This window comes from Erpetoichthys calabaricus, chromosome 15 (genome assembly GCF_900747795.2).
Source record: "Erpetoichthys calabaricus chromosome 15, fErpCal1.3, whole genome shotgun sequence".
Lineage (NCBI taxonomy): Eukaryota > Metazoa > Chordata > Cladistia > Polypteriformes > Polypteridae > Erpetoichthys > Erpetoichthys calabaricus.
This window is the reverse complement of record NC_041408.2, coordinates 82,894,883-82,909,275: the sequence shown is the minus strand read 5'-3', so window position 1 is coordinate 82,909,275 and position 14,393 is coordinate 82,894,883. Positions and strand designations below refer to the sequence as shown.

The 14,393-nt window shown below is 40.0% G+C and overlaps 1 protein-coding gene across 1 annotated transcript in view; it reads left to right on the top strand.

Annotated features, from left to right (window-relative positions):
- The first annotated feature begins 2,950 nt into the window (after positions 1-2,950).
- heatr1 (HEAT repeat containing 1) overlaps positions 2,951-14,393 on the top strand; it is a 74,616-nt gene continuing 63,173 nt past the window's right edge. Inside the window, 4 exon segments of the mRNA XM_051919163.1 lie at positions 2,951-3,001; positions 8,847-9,010; positions 11,136-11,346; positions 11,458-11,605. Of these exon segments, the coding sequence (XP_051775123.1) occupies positions 8,869-9,010; positions 11,136-11,346; positions 11,458-11,605 (501 nt within the window). The 5' untranslated portion in view covers positions 2,951-3,001; positions 8,847-8,868.

The following is a 14,393-nucleotide window of genomic DNA, read 5'->3' as shown; positions in this document are numbered from 1 at the left end:
CTTATCATTACCCTAGTCGTCTTTTTGAATTCTTGTGTGCTTGCATTTGATGAGGTTTGTTGTTGCAATTATTGCTGCAATTCTTAAACTTCTGTAAAAATCTAAATCTCCCCCTCTGGTACAAACAAAGTTCTCTATCTATCTATCTATCTATCTATCTATCTATCTATCTATCTATCTATCTATCTATCTATCTATCTATCTATCTATCTATCTATCTATACTGAAATGCACTTTCCATCAGGGTCATTGCAAAATCCATTGTTGAAATGGTCAGAAAGACATAAAAGTATGAACAAGTGAGTGATATATTTAATCACAATAACAAGGGACACATTGAATCAAGCAAGCACATAAAGCATTTTAAACATCAAGTGGAAAGCCTAATCTGTTCTGTAATCCTTCTGGATGTGACTAAGACAGTCATAACAAAAAGAGCATAAAAAAGTCTTGACAGATGAGAGGAGATCACTGACTCCCCTGAGCTCACTTGGTTATCTAATAGGTAAGTCGTCTCAATATCTCCTTCTTTGTCTTTTTCTCTCATTTTGTATCCAAACTTCACAGAGGCTGTGACCTGGCATGGGAGTTGTCTGTTATAATGCTGCATTTCTTAAACATCTGTAAAAAGCTAAATCTCCCCCTCTTATAAAAATATAGTTATCTGTCTGTCTGTACTATATGACCAAATGTATGTGGACACCCCTCCAAATTATTGAGTTCTGGTGTTTCATTGTTAACATGTGTATAAAATCAACACACATCCATGCCACCCTATCTATCTATCTATCTATCTATCTATCTATCTATCTATCTATCTATCTATCTATCTATCTATCTATCTGTCTGTCTGTCTGTCTGTCTGTCTGTCTGTCTGTCTGTCTGATAGTGCCTATCTATCTATCTATCTATCTATCTATCTATCTATCTATCTATCTATCTATCTATCTATCTGTCTGTCTGTCTGTCTGTCTGTCTGTCTGTCTGATAGTGCCTATCTATCTATCTATCTATCTATCTATCTATCTATCTATCTATCTATCTATCTAGTATATAGTGCCTTTCACTCCTATCTATCTATCTATCTATCTATCTATCTATCTATCTATCTATCTATCTATCTATCTATCTATCTATCTATCTATCTATATAGTGCCATTATACTCCTATCTGTCTGTCTATTATATAGTGCCTTTCATATCTATCTATCTATCTATCTATCTATCTATCTATCTATCTATCTATCTATCTATCTATCTAGACTATATGACCAAAAGTATGCGGACATCCATCCAAATTACTTAGTGCAGGTGTTTCATTGTTAACATGTGTATAAAATTAGCACACAGCCATGCCATTTCCATTTACAAGCACTGGCAGTAAAATGGGTCACACTGAAGAACTCAGTGACTTTAAACATGGCACTGTCAAAGGATGCTGCCTTTGCCACAAGTCAGTACGTGAAACTTCTGATCTGCTCCAGTCATCCATAAGTGCTACTATTGTGAAGTGGAAGCATCAATGGAACAACAACAGCTCAGCCATGAAGTGGTAGTCCACACAAACTCAAAGAGCAGGGCCGCAGAGTACTGAAGCACATTGCATAGCTTAACAATCGCACATCCTGTGCTAAATTAACCACAGCACAGAGGTCCAAACTGCCTCTGGAAGTAACATCTGAGCAAGAAGAGTGCAACAGGAACTTTATTGAATGGGTTTCTGCACACAAACATAACATTACTATGTGCAATGGCAACATTGGCTGGAGAGGTGTGAAGCATGCCACCATTGGATTCTGGAGCAATGGAAATGTGTTCTCTAGAGAGATGAATCATGCTTCATTATGTGGAAATTATTTGGAAGATCAGGGTTTTGCCTATCCAAGGAGAACACTAAAGTTTGGACTGCATAGTACCTACTTTAAAGTTTGGTGGAGGAAAGACAATGGTCTGGGACTGTTTTTCAGGGTTTGGGCTAGACTCCTTGTGCCACAAACCAGTGCCACAGCATACAAAGACATTGTAGACAACTGTTAGCCTCCAGCTTTGTGACAGCAGTTTGGGGAAGGCACTTTTCCGTTCCTGAATTACTGTGCTCCTGTGCATAAAGTCAGGTCCATAAAGACACAGAGGAACTTGAATGGCTTGCACAGAGCCCTGTCTTTAAACCTACTGAACACCTTTGGGATGAATTGGAATGCCAGGTCTTCTTATCCAACAGCAGTCCCTGACCACACACAATGATCTTTTTGGCTGAATGGGCACACATTTCTACAGTTACTATCTAAAATCTTGTGGAAAGCCTTCCCAGAAGAGTGGATGCTGTTATTTCCACGAAAGGAGGGCTATGCAACTCCATATTAATACTCATGGTTTTGGAATAGGATGTCCAACAAGTTCATACAGGAGGGTGGTCAGGCATTCACATACTATTGGCCATATAATCTATCTATCTATCTATCTATCTATCTATCTATCTATCTATCTATCTATCTATCTATCTATCTATCTATCTATCTATCTATCTATCTATCTATCTATCTATCTGTCTTCAGAAACACGCATCTGAGTCTACCAGTAAGAGAAGAACAACATCTGGTGCACAACAGGAACCAGCCTTACCTATGGTGTCAACCTATTACAAGGTTCAGTCATTAACTAGATAACATATTCGCAAATCTGAGCATCACAACGAAATACTTTGATAGTATCACAGGATTTCCAACAAAGGATAGGATGTATATAAATCTATTAACTACTTATAAACCGATTAAAACAATGTCACATTCCTTAATCCGTTAAGAATAAAGTGCGTGTGCTCCTGGTCATCTTTCTACTTGCAGAATGACACGCGAATCCTCCCGCCAGCCAGCCGAGGGCGCGATGCGCGCGTCACTCCTCATTCACTCTTCGCCTCAAGGGTTAAATGGAAATTTTGCCTTCCGGGTCGTAGGGTAGACATGCTGAGTGGGCACGTGGAAACGTTCGCTGGTTAAAAGGAGGTGAGAGCGAGTTCTTTTTCTCTTTATATAATAGTATTTAAGCGCCGTTTAAATGCTATGTGTGACGCGTGCGATTTTCTGTATTGTACGACGTGTCATTAATGCGCTTGAGTTTTACTTGTAATCTTGTTTTCGTGGTAACTTAAAACTAGTTTACTTGTTGATTTTAGTTACTCATAACTGATTACTTATGTGACACTTGGTACTTTACAATTGTGTACGGACACAAGCGCTTTGTGCTTTGTGAAATGACGTTTTTAGATTCAGTGGAAGACGTTTTTATTGGCAGTGCGTGATTAATCCAAGCGACGGATTGTTTCCCGTGTTGTGACGATCGCTCCCATGGTATGCCGTGCTTCCCTGTGAGCCTGAGCCGGACAAGTGGGTCAGAAATGGACGACTGGATATCTACTTAGACGTGCTTGTCGGTGGGCGGGCCACGCCACATGTGTTGAAACTCATACGTGTTATGTTAAGACGAAAGCCACGAATTCTAGAATCTGTTCGTCCACACTACATAGTGTGGAGTGGTGTGGTGGTTATGGCTTTAGATTTCAAGCCCCGAGGTTGTGGTTCAAATCTCACTGCTAACACTTTGTGAACATGAGCAAGTCGCTTCACCTGCCTGTGCACCAAGTGGAAACCCAAGAGAAATTGAACCAGTTATATATTTAATGTTGTAATTCACCTTGCATGAAGGCAGTGCCACTTTTGGATTGGACGATTTGCAAGATGATCTTGTCTGGCCTTGAAAACACTGGCTGCATGAAAGGAGCTAACTCTGGACGGGACGTTGAAGCACAGTATTTCTTGTTGGTAGAAGTGCAGGAGGAAACTGAAGAAAATGGACGGAATACAATTCATTAAAAAATGTGGACGAACTGACCATGCCAAAAAATTAAAGCAGTGCAAATGGAACAGAGGGGTAACTGGTGATGCCGACTGTACATCGTGATTGTATTATTATTATTATAATGTTTTGATTTGTTTGAAATTATTTACAATAGATACCCCACGTGGATTGAAAATGAGGATATGCATTGAATAGTTTGAAATATGATGGCATGTCATCTCTTGAGTATTCCTTGATTTGTGTATCCCCTCTGAACTCGCACTTTCCAGGTCTGATCATTTTATCAGTTTGGAAAATATGACCGTGCACATTTAAAAAAGACCATGGAACAGAAATATAACTGTTTAAAAAAAATAAAAAAATTTTTTGATTGTTGTTATCATACATTTGTTTTCCCGGCCAGCTCATTCCAATTATTGGGTCAGAACCAATCCCAGTTGTACCATAATTGGATGGGATGCATGTGCCTTCCTTCATACTGAATCTGTATATAAACTGCTCAAAAAAATTAAAGGAACACTTTGAAAACACGTCAGATCGATGGGGGGAAAAAAATATCCTGCTGGATATCCATACTGATATGGACTGGGTAACGGGTTAGGAATGAAATGATGCCACATCGTTTGATGGAAATGAAAATGATCAACCCACAGAGGGGCTGAATTCAAAGACACCCGAAAATCAAAGGGAAAAAATGTTGCTGCAGCCAGGCTAGTCCATTATGCCAAAATTTCACGGCAGCAACTCCAAATCGTATTCAGTAGTTTGTATGGCAACCCCCAAACCCCAACATGCTTGTATGCAAGCCTGACAACATTTTGGCATGTTCCTAATGAGATGACGGATGGTGTCATGGGGGATCTTCTCCCAGATCTGGACCAGGGCATCACTGAGCTCCTGGACAGTCTGAGGTGTCGGATGGACCGAAACATCATGTCCCACTCACCCAGAGGTGTTCTGTTGGATTGAGGTCAGGTAAGTGAGCGTGGGGGCCAGTCAATGGTATCAGTTCCTGCATCCTCTCGCCACATGAGGCCGGGCATTGTCGTGCACCAGGAGGATCCCAGGAGCCATTGCACCAGCATACGGTCTGACAATGGGTGCAAGGATTTCATTCCGATACCTAATGGCAGTCAAGGTGCCGTTGTCTAGCCTGTCTGTGTGTCCCTCCATGGATATGCCTCCCCAGACCATTACTGACCCACCACCAAACCAGTCATGCTGAATGATGTTACAAACAGCATAACATTCTCCATGGTTTCTCCAGACACTTTCACGTCTATCACATGTGCTCAGGGTGAACCTGCTCTCATCTGTGAAAAGCACAGGACGCCAGTGGTGGACATGCCAATTCTGGTATTCTATGGAAAATGCTAATCGAGCTCCACAGTGCCAGATAGTGAGCACAGGGCCCACTAGAGGACATTGTCGGGCCCTCAGACCACCCTCATGAAGTCTGTTTCTGATTGTCTGGTCAGAGACATTCACACCAGTGGCCTGCTGGAGGTCATTTTGTAGGCTCTGGCAGTGCTCCTCCAGTTCCTCCTTCTCCAAAGGAGCAGATACCGGTCAGTCCTGCTGATGGGTTAAGGACCTTCTACGAGGGGCCCAGTCCAGCTCTCCTCGAGTAACCGCCTGTCTCTTGGAATCTCCTCCATTCCCTTGAGACTGTGCTGGGAGACACAGCAAACCTTCTTGTATTGATGGAGTAGTTGGACTACCTGTGCCACCTCTGTGGGGTCCAGGTATGGCCTCATGCTACCAGTAGTGAGACTGACCGTAGTCAAATGCAAAACAAGTGAAAAAACAGATGAGGAAGGAAAAATGTCAGTGGCCTCCCTCCACCTGTTAAACCATTCATCCCGTTTTAGGGGTCGTCTCATTGTTGCCCCTCTAGTGCACCAAAGCAGCAGAAACTGATTAACAAGCCCCTCTGCTACTTAACCGACCAGATCAATAGCCCAGAAGTTTAATTGACTTGATGATATACTCTGATTAAAAAGTGGTCCTTTAATTTTTGTGAGCAGTATAGTTACCATTCAGCCTAATGAAATGTGAGAAGAGCTTCAGGTAAAACATTTATGCACATGAGGAGACTATCCAAGTAAATGTGGAGCTGAGGGGTGGTAATGCTAAATACGGTACTTGTGTACTAAACAGAGGGCAGTGAAACGTCCCCAACGGAGCCCAACACTTGAAAAGGTATATATATATATTTTTTATCCCAATAAATATGTTATAAATTCATCAAAACACTTCGGTTTTCCTTTGTCATGCCATCTGTTTAGTACATAACCACCCTAAATACTGTACCCACCACCTTTGTTCTTCAGGGTGTTTAATTTCTAATTGATACTCTTAATCAAGAAATGGAGAGTTTAAGGTAACAAAAACAAGTGCAAACCTACACTTGCTGTGTATTATGCTCATTTATGTAATGTCAGATTATACAAATTGTAGCATAAATGTACATTCCCTGAGCATATTCTTAGGACCGCTATACTAATGCTGGGTAGAGCCTTCTTTTGCTATCAAAACAGCTTCAGTTATTCATGGATTGGATTTCACAAGCTATTGTAAACATCCATCCATCCATTTTCCAACCCGCTGAATCCGAACACAGGGTCATGGGGGTCTGCTGGAGCCAATCCCAGGCAACACAGGACACAAGGCAGGAACCAATCCCGGGCAGGGTGCCAACCCACACACACACACCAAGCACACACTAGGGCCAATTTAGAATCGCCAATCCACCTAACCAGCATGTCTTTGGACTGTGGGAGGAAACCGGAGCGCCCGGAGGAAACCCACGCAGACACGAGGAGAACATGCAAACTCCATGCAGGGAGGACTAGGGAAGCGAACCCAGGTCCCCAGATCTCCCAACTGCAAGGCAGCAGCGCTTCCCACTGCCCACTTCCCACCGTGCCGCCCCTATTGTAAACATTCCTTTGAGATTCTGCTCCTTGTTGACTTGACTGCATCACAGTCAGCTGCACATTCATGCTGCGAGTCTGCCATTCTACCACATCCCAAAAGTGTTCTGTGGTATTCAGATCTGGTGAATGGGAAAGCCACTTAAGAAGACTGAACTCATTGTCATGTATTATCATGTTGTTTAAAGCAGTTTGAGACAGCTTTTGCTTTGTGACATGGTACATAATCATGCTGGAATTAGCCATTAGAAGACGGGTAAATTGTGGCCGTGAGGGATGCACATGGTGGTTAGCAACGATAATCATATAGACCAGGGGTATTCAACTAAAATCTAAAGAGCTCCAATTAGACAAAATTTCTTGAAGCAATGGTCCGGAAGATCATGTTGTCTAACTGGTTTCGCTGTCCACTTTCCTTTTTTTGGAGAGCGCCATTTGTTCCTTATTTTTCTGTCTCTTTCTCCGTCTCACCCGTCTTTTCTTTTTCCAGCACAGTCGTCTGTATCTCTCACTTTCTTCCACCTAGAATCGACAGACTTGATTGGCCGAGTGGTATCACGTGAAATGGCTTAACGCGCATACAATTGGTCTGTGCATTTCCTCATCCACTAACACATTACCGTAAAGACTACAAAAGCTATGCCAGCTAAAATAGAAGCGCCCTGTCAGGTTTTAAATCATAACCACCTGTTTTGGCTGTAAGTCTGGGTCTGTATGAGACAGCTTCTGGGTCCGGACCCGGACCACAGTCCGCCTGTTAGTGACCTCTGATATAGACTATGGCATTCAAGCAATGATTGATTGCTATTAACGAGCACAAAGTTTGCCAAGAAAACATTGCACACTCCACTACAACTCCATCACCAGCCTGGACTGTTGACACAAAGCTTGTTGACTTCAGGGATCCATGCTGTTGTCACCAAATTCTGCCTCTACCTGTTATGTGCCTCAACACAAATCGAGATTCATCAGACAAGGTTACATTTTTCCAGTCTTCAAATGTTCAGTTTTGGCAGCTTGTGTCCAATGTAGCCTTACCTACGTTCTGTTATTGGCCTACAGGAGTTGGCCCCGACATGGTCTTCTGCTGTTGTAGCCCATTCACCTCATTGATGTGTTGTGCATTCTGAGATGTGGTGATCTGAGTTACCATGGCCTTCCTATCCACTCTAACAAATATGCGCATTCTACTCTCATCATAAAAGACATTTCCGTCAAACAGAACTGTTGTTCACTGGATGTTTTTTGGTTTCGCACCATTCTGAGTAAACACAATAGACGGTTGTGTGTGAAAATCCCAGGAGATTGGCAGTTACTGAAATACTCAAAGCAGCCCATACGGCACCAACAATCAGTCAAAATCACTGAGAGCACATTTTTCTCTATTCTGGTGTTTGAGGTGAACATCAGCCGAAGCTCCTGACCTGATTTTATGCACTGTGCTGCTGGCATGTGATTGGTTGATTAGATAATTGTAACTGCATGGATTAGCAGATGTACAGGTTTTATTAATAATTTTGCTTACTAAGTGTATAGTCACTGTTCAACCTAATGGCCTGTTTTTGAAATGTGGGAAGAAAACAGATGTACTTTGTCGAAAAGATTATGCACGTGAGGAGACAATCCAAATAAATATGGGGATGTGAGTGCTAAATACTGTGCTCACCTCTTTTGTGCTCCATTGCATTCCACTTCTAATGTAACATTATTGATCAAGAAAAGGAGTGATAAGTGAAGGAAACAAAAGCAAGTGAGAAACCAAACTTAATGTATGTTATGCTCATTTATGTAATGTCAGAGTATAAAAACTGTACACGTTGTAAATAATCAATACACAATTAAATCCCATTTCCTAATCTGCTTATTCACTTCTACTCTACAAGGAGCTACCGTCTATCCCAGCAGCACTGAGCACAAAGTGCGAACCTGCCATGGACAGGGCACACTCGCGTACACATCCACGTTCTAAGGCAAAACGTAAAAATCAATTTGAAAAGTACAACTGTGCATTAAAGGAAGGATAGTTTAAAAATGATCCTTTTAATTCTGTTTTCAGGAGACACCAAATAAATGACAAGATGACTTCTTTAGCACGCCAGTTAAAACGTTTGGCTTTACCTCAGAATGATTCAACTCTCCTCTGTCGAAAAGAGATTGCATCTCTACTCTTTTACCCTAAACAAGCTGCTAGTATTGACAGAGACACATTCTACGCAATAGGTAAGTGTTTTGGGCTAAAATTTGAGAAATGTAAAACATTAAACAACTAATTGTGTAATTCTAATTGATATATTTGCTTGAAATACTCTTACGCATGATGTAGAAAGGCAAGTTAGCCCATTGGAATTGAAGTGCTTGCTGTTGTCTGTGTAATGTCCAGCTTCAAATACCATGTAATATGCTTATTTAAGCCTTTTTCTTTTCATGGAATAATAGTCAGAGAAGGTGAAAAGCTGTAACAAATATGATGAGTCTACCTGGCAACAAGGCAGTTGTCAGTTGGCTTTTAAAGAATATTAAGAGCATTTTTTACTGAAACATGTCTAACAGAAACGTCAAACTCAGTCCTGAAGGACTACAGCACATTTTACTCATTACTATTAGGTTGGAGGCATGCGCTGATTATACTGCGTTGCCGCACCCACCACAAGACAAAATACCCGGATTGAGATCCGAGTGTTGCTGTGCAATGGGTGACACTTCAGCACCACACTGAAGAGTGTGAGGTTTTTTTACAGTGGCTGGAGTGCCAATCCTGCCACCAACCCTCAGGATTTCCCAGCAACTTGGAGGACCTGCTGGCAGGACTGGATGCAGATTAACGTCACACCAGGACAGAGCAATTGCAGGTTAAGGGGCTTGCTCAATGGAGTAGAGTCACTTCTAGAGTTTTACAGGATTTGACCCAGCAACCTTCTGATTCCCGGTGCAAATCCCTAGCCTCAGAGCCACCACCACTCCGCCTCTCATTACTATACTGAGTCATTTTTTATGTGTGTGAGGTTGTGGATTGTGCAGGTTAGATTATTTGGTAACTCCAAACTGGCCTCTGTGTGCATGTGTGCCCTGCATTAGACTGCCAGTGGCCCTGTCAGTGTTTCTTGCCTTGCACCAATCCTAATTTAGGGTCTAGATCAGGGGGTCTCCAACTCCAGTCCTGGAGAGCTACTGTGGCTGCAGGTTTTCATTCTAACCCTTTTCTTAATTAGTGACCAGATTTTGCTGCTAATTCACTCTTTGCCTTAACTTTAATTGATGCACAACTTAAGACATGGCCCCCTTAATTATTTCTTTTTTTCCTTAATTAGCAACCAAACACTATTAAGACACAAAATGTACCAACACATAAACAACAACCTGCGCCCATTACACAATAACCGAAAATAAAGAAAGGTGAAGGCCTCAGTAATGTTGATCTGCTCAGGTCCACAAAACATATTGACAGCGTGCTCTTAAAAAAGAAAATCAATAGTTTTGGAAATGTCTGCCATGGCAAAATGAGCGAGTGCCATGGAATTAAATAACGGGTTTAATTAGCAACGAGAATCGGCTTCAAATTAAGAAACTGATTGAAGTGAAGTTGGTTGGAGTTTGAGGCCCCAACGTAGTTGCTCATCTGTTGGCTCACTCAGACTTATGTTTAGGTGCCGTTTAAGGAAAAAAGAATCAATTCAGCAGTCAGAGTCTCAAGAAAAGTCAATTAAAATAAAATTAAATAGTGAATTAGCAGCAAAATCTGGTCACTAATTAAGAAAAGAGTTAGAATGAAAACTTGCAGCCACAGTAGCTCTGCATGTCTGGAGATGGAGACCCCTGGTCTAGATGGTCTCCAGCACCCTGCAACACTGAATTGAATCAAACAAATAATAATAGTAATAATAATTCTTTACATTTATGTAGCACTTTTCTCACTACTCAAAGCGCTCCACACAGGGAGGATCCAGGATGCAAACCCATGATCTCCTTGCTGTGATTGCACCACCTTCATATTTGCCTACTGAGTTTGAGAATAAGATGTAATGAGATGTAGATGTTTACAGTACTGTGTGTATTTTATGGCTGCTTGCATATTAAGAGAAAATATAAAAAAATAAATTCAGTTGGTTTTTTGACTTAATATAATAATGGTTCTCCCTGTGGATGATTTTTAGCCATGTGGTTTTGTGTAAAGGTGCCTTTTTGTAATTGTCTTTATATCTGTGTTTACAGACATTCTATTTTCTTTTGAATTTTGTCTAATTTCATTAAATCACAGTATATAACGAGAAGCTGAAATGTCTTTTTTTTATAATAAAACCCTACCACCCCATACTGAAATGTTAAATCTGTGATTTTCCTTCTCCAGGGTGCACAGGCCTGGAAGAGCTCATTGGTATTGAGAATGCCTTTGAACAGTTTGAGGAAACCTTGTTTAGCCAGGCTTCTAAGAGCTTGGAGCGCAGCGTTCAGTCCAGGGAAGTAAATAAACAACTGGATGAGCAAATCTCCCTGTTCTTGACACTGATGTCTCCATACTTCATGTTGAAGCCTGCACATAAATGCCTCGAATGGCTGATTCCACAGGTAAAAAACAAAAAACCTGAAGATACCTGTGTATACTGTATGTTCACATTGGAATCAGTGCTAGTAGTTCAGTTTTATTTATTACATTTTTAAAATTTTTTGGCTTTTAGGTTCCATATTCATCTTTACAACCAAGACAGTCTGATTGCATGTGCTTTACCATATCACGAGACGAAAGTATTTGTGAGAGTCATTCAACTTTTAATGCTCAGTGATCCTACGAGCAAGTGGAATTGGCTTGAGCCGGCACAGGTATTGTTTCATACATACTGTAATAATAAATAGAGCGTAGTGTGCTAAACAAGCTGCCCAAGCGTGTTTCTCTGTCACATTAAATCAATTTTTAAATACAATGTATTTATTTTGTTGGTGCATGGAAAAAGTTGCTGTTTATAGTATTTATGTACATTATCAGTATTTTTAGCTGTTAAAACAGATCAGTCTAAAATACATTATTTAATGTGTCTTACTCATTATATGCAATAATATAATAAAAAAGCAACATTATTTACTAATAAACCTTTTATCCAGTCTATTTCAAAGGGAAAGTATAGATTAATTAAGCTTAAAATGAAGTAAAATACCATAGGATGTAAAATTATTAAATTGGATGAGCAACCAAACTAGAGAAAATAGCACTGTTCAGTCATGATGCAAGAGTATAGTCAGCTACCTCAGACACGTTCAGTCCCTTTACATCATCTGCTTATTAAGAACATTGTTTTGGACAAATGTGTCTTGAGAGAAAATATTTGTCTTGAAGAATGGGAATGTAGCGTAACAAGAATTTTTTTTTAACCAATGCATGAATGTGTTAGCTTTTTCTTCTTCTTCTTTCGGCTGCTCCCGTTAGGGGTTTCCACAGCGGATCATCTTTTTACATATCTTTGTCCTTGTCATCTTGCTCTGTTACACCCATCACCTGCATGTCTCCTCTCACCATATCCATAAACCTTCTCTTAGGCCTTCCTCTCTTCCTTTTACCTGGCAGCTTTATCCTTAGTATCCTTCTCCCAATTTACCCAACATCTCTCCTCTGCACATGTCCAAACCAACAAAATCTCACCTGTCTGACTTTGTCTCCAAACTTTCCAACTAGAGCTGGGTGGTATGACCAAAATTCTATATCACAGTATTTTTTAAAATTATACCGGTTTCACGGTATTCAACAGTATTTTATTCCCATGCATGAGTGGATGTTAACCACATTTTTCACTGCAATTACTGCAGTAGACTACCTAAGAATAACCTATTCCACTGTCATGAGAATTGTACAAAAAACATTTTAATGTGCACACAAGTATTAATACAGGTTTGCATGGCCCCATAAAGTGATAGTTTTCAAGGGGGTGGCACTAATGGAGAAGGAATCACATTGCATGACAGTTGCAGTCAAAATACAGAACCTTTTAATTGAACAAATTTTGCAAACAACCTAAACTATAATTTTGACAACATATTTTCAACCATCCAAAGAGGCATTTAGATTTAGTAAAATATCCAGAGGTGCTTGTCAAAAGTTTTATTGCACTGAACATGTCTTAGAAAAGGAATAAATAGTAAATATTTTTAGTAAACCAACTACACTTTCTGTTAATGTTAACAATCTCTGTCCACTGACATGTTAGCTATATGGATTGTAATGGCGTTGGTTACCTCAATCCACCACTTGCTTTTTTTTTTTTTGTCGTAGGCAGTACCTCTAGCAAACGCATCTACAAGTGTCGTCTGACTCGAGTGTCCTCTAGCTTTTTCAGTTTTACCTGAGGACGTGGAGGGTGCCAATCTTAATTCCGTACATTCATGGTACACCAAAGCATGTTTGCGGCTAAGATGGAGCAGCAAATTGCTTGTGTTGCCGCCTCCGGCGACAACATTTGCAGTAAATAGTTGTTTGGTCCACATCTGACCTTTTAAAACCAAAGTATCTCCAGACAACAGATACGGCTCCTTTTTTTCAGCAAAAGTTCTTCTGTGTCATTATGTTCAACTTTATAGTCTGCTACAGCTTCAGTTTCAGAATGTTCTCTGTCTATTTTCACCCCTGAATACCTCCACTAATACATGTACTCCGTTGCATGCGTGTTTAGTGGTGTAGCAGTGAAAAAGGTCCCCCCTTGAACAGTTTCCTACTGCGCCATGTTCTGAACGTTGTTTAGGCTATTTAAACCGGTATTGTGGTGTAAGAAAAAGCCTTATTATAACAAAAATAAAAAACAGTTTTCGGTATGAACCGGTATACCTCCCAGCACTACATCCAACCTGAGCTGACCCTCTAATGTACTTGTTCCTAATCCTGTCCATCCTCGTCACACCCAATACAAATCTTAGCATCTTTAACTCTGCCACCGCCAACTCTGCCTCCTGCTTTCTGGTTAACTTTTTGTGTTATTAAAATATAGGTTTTATTTCTCAGTAGCCTTTCATTTATCAGGTAGGTACAATTTGCTGGAGTTGAGAGCTAAACTAAAAATAGCTGTTCAAATGCTTGTTTTAATTTCTAGTAGTAACACTTTTATTATTTTTTAAGTAATTGTTTTCAAGATGTACAGGTTTATATTTTAATCTTGTTTTGACTACTATAATCTGCTACAGAAAACAATGGGCATATACACACCCAATGAATTTAATGATATTAAAAAATGGTAGGGTTTCAGTTTACTAGCACAGATGTTGAGCTCTGTTATATATGACATGAGAACACTTTGTATGAAAAACAGGTTTTTGTATGATAAATGTGTCAGCCTGAGAACATTTTAGGAAATATGTAACACCACTGCCAAATTGAAGACTTTATATATATATATATATATATATATATATATATATATATATATATATATATATATATATATACAGCTTTCTAGTTCATTACAATAATTACAAACTGAGAATTGTGAGTCAATAGCAGAAGTAATCAGTCTCATTTAATTCTTTAGATGTTCTAATTGCACACTTTAGAAAAATTAGCATTAAATAAATGGTTCTAATGACAAGTTTTCATAGTTTTGTAGTTCTCAAGTTTTTGTGATGGAGTTGA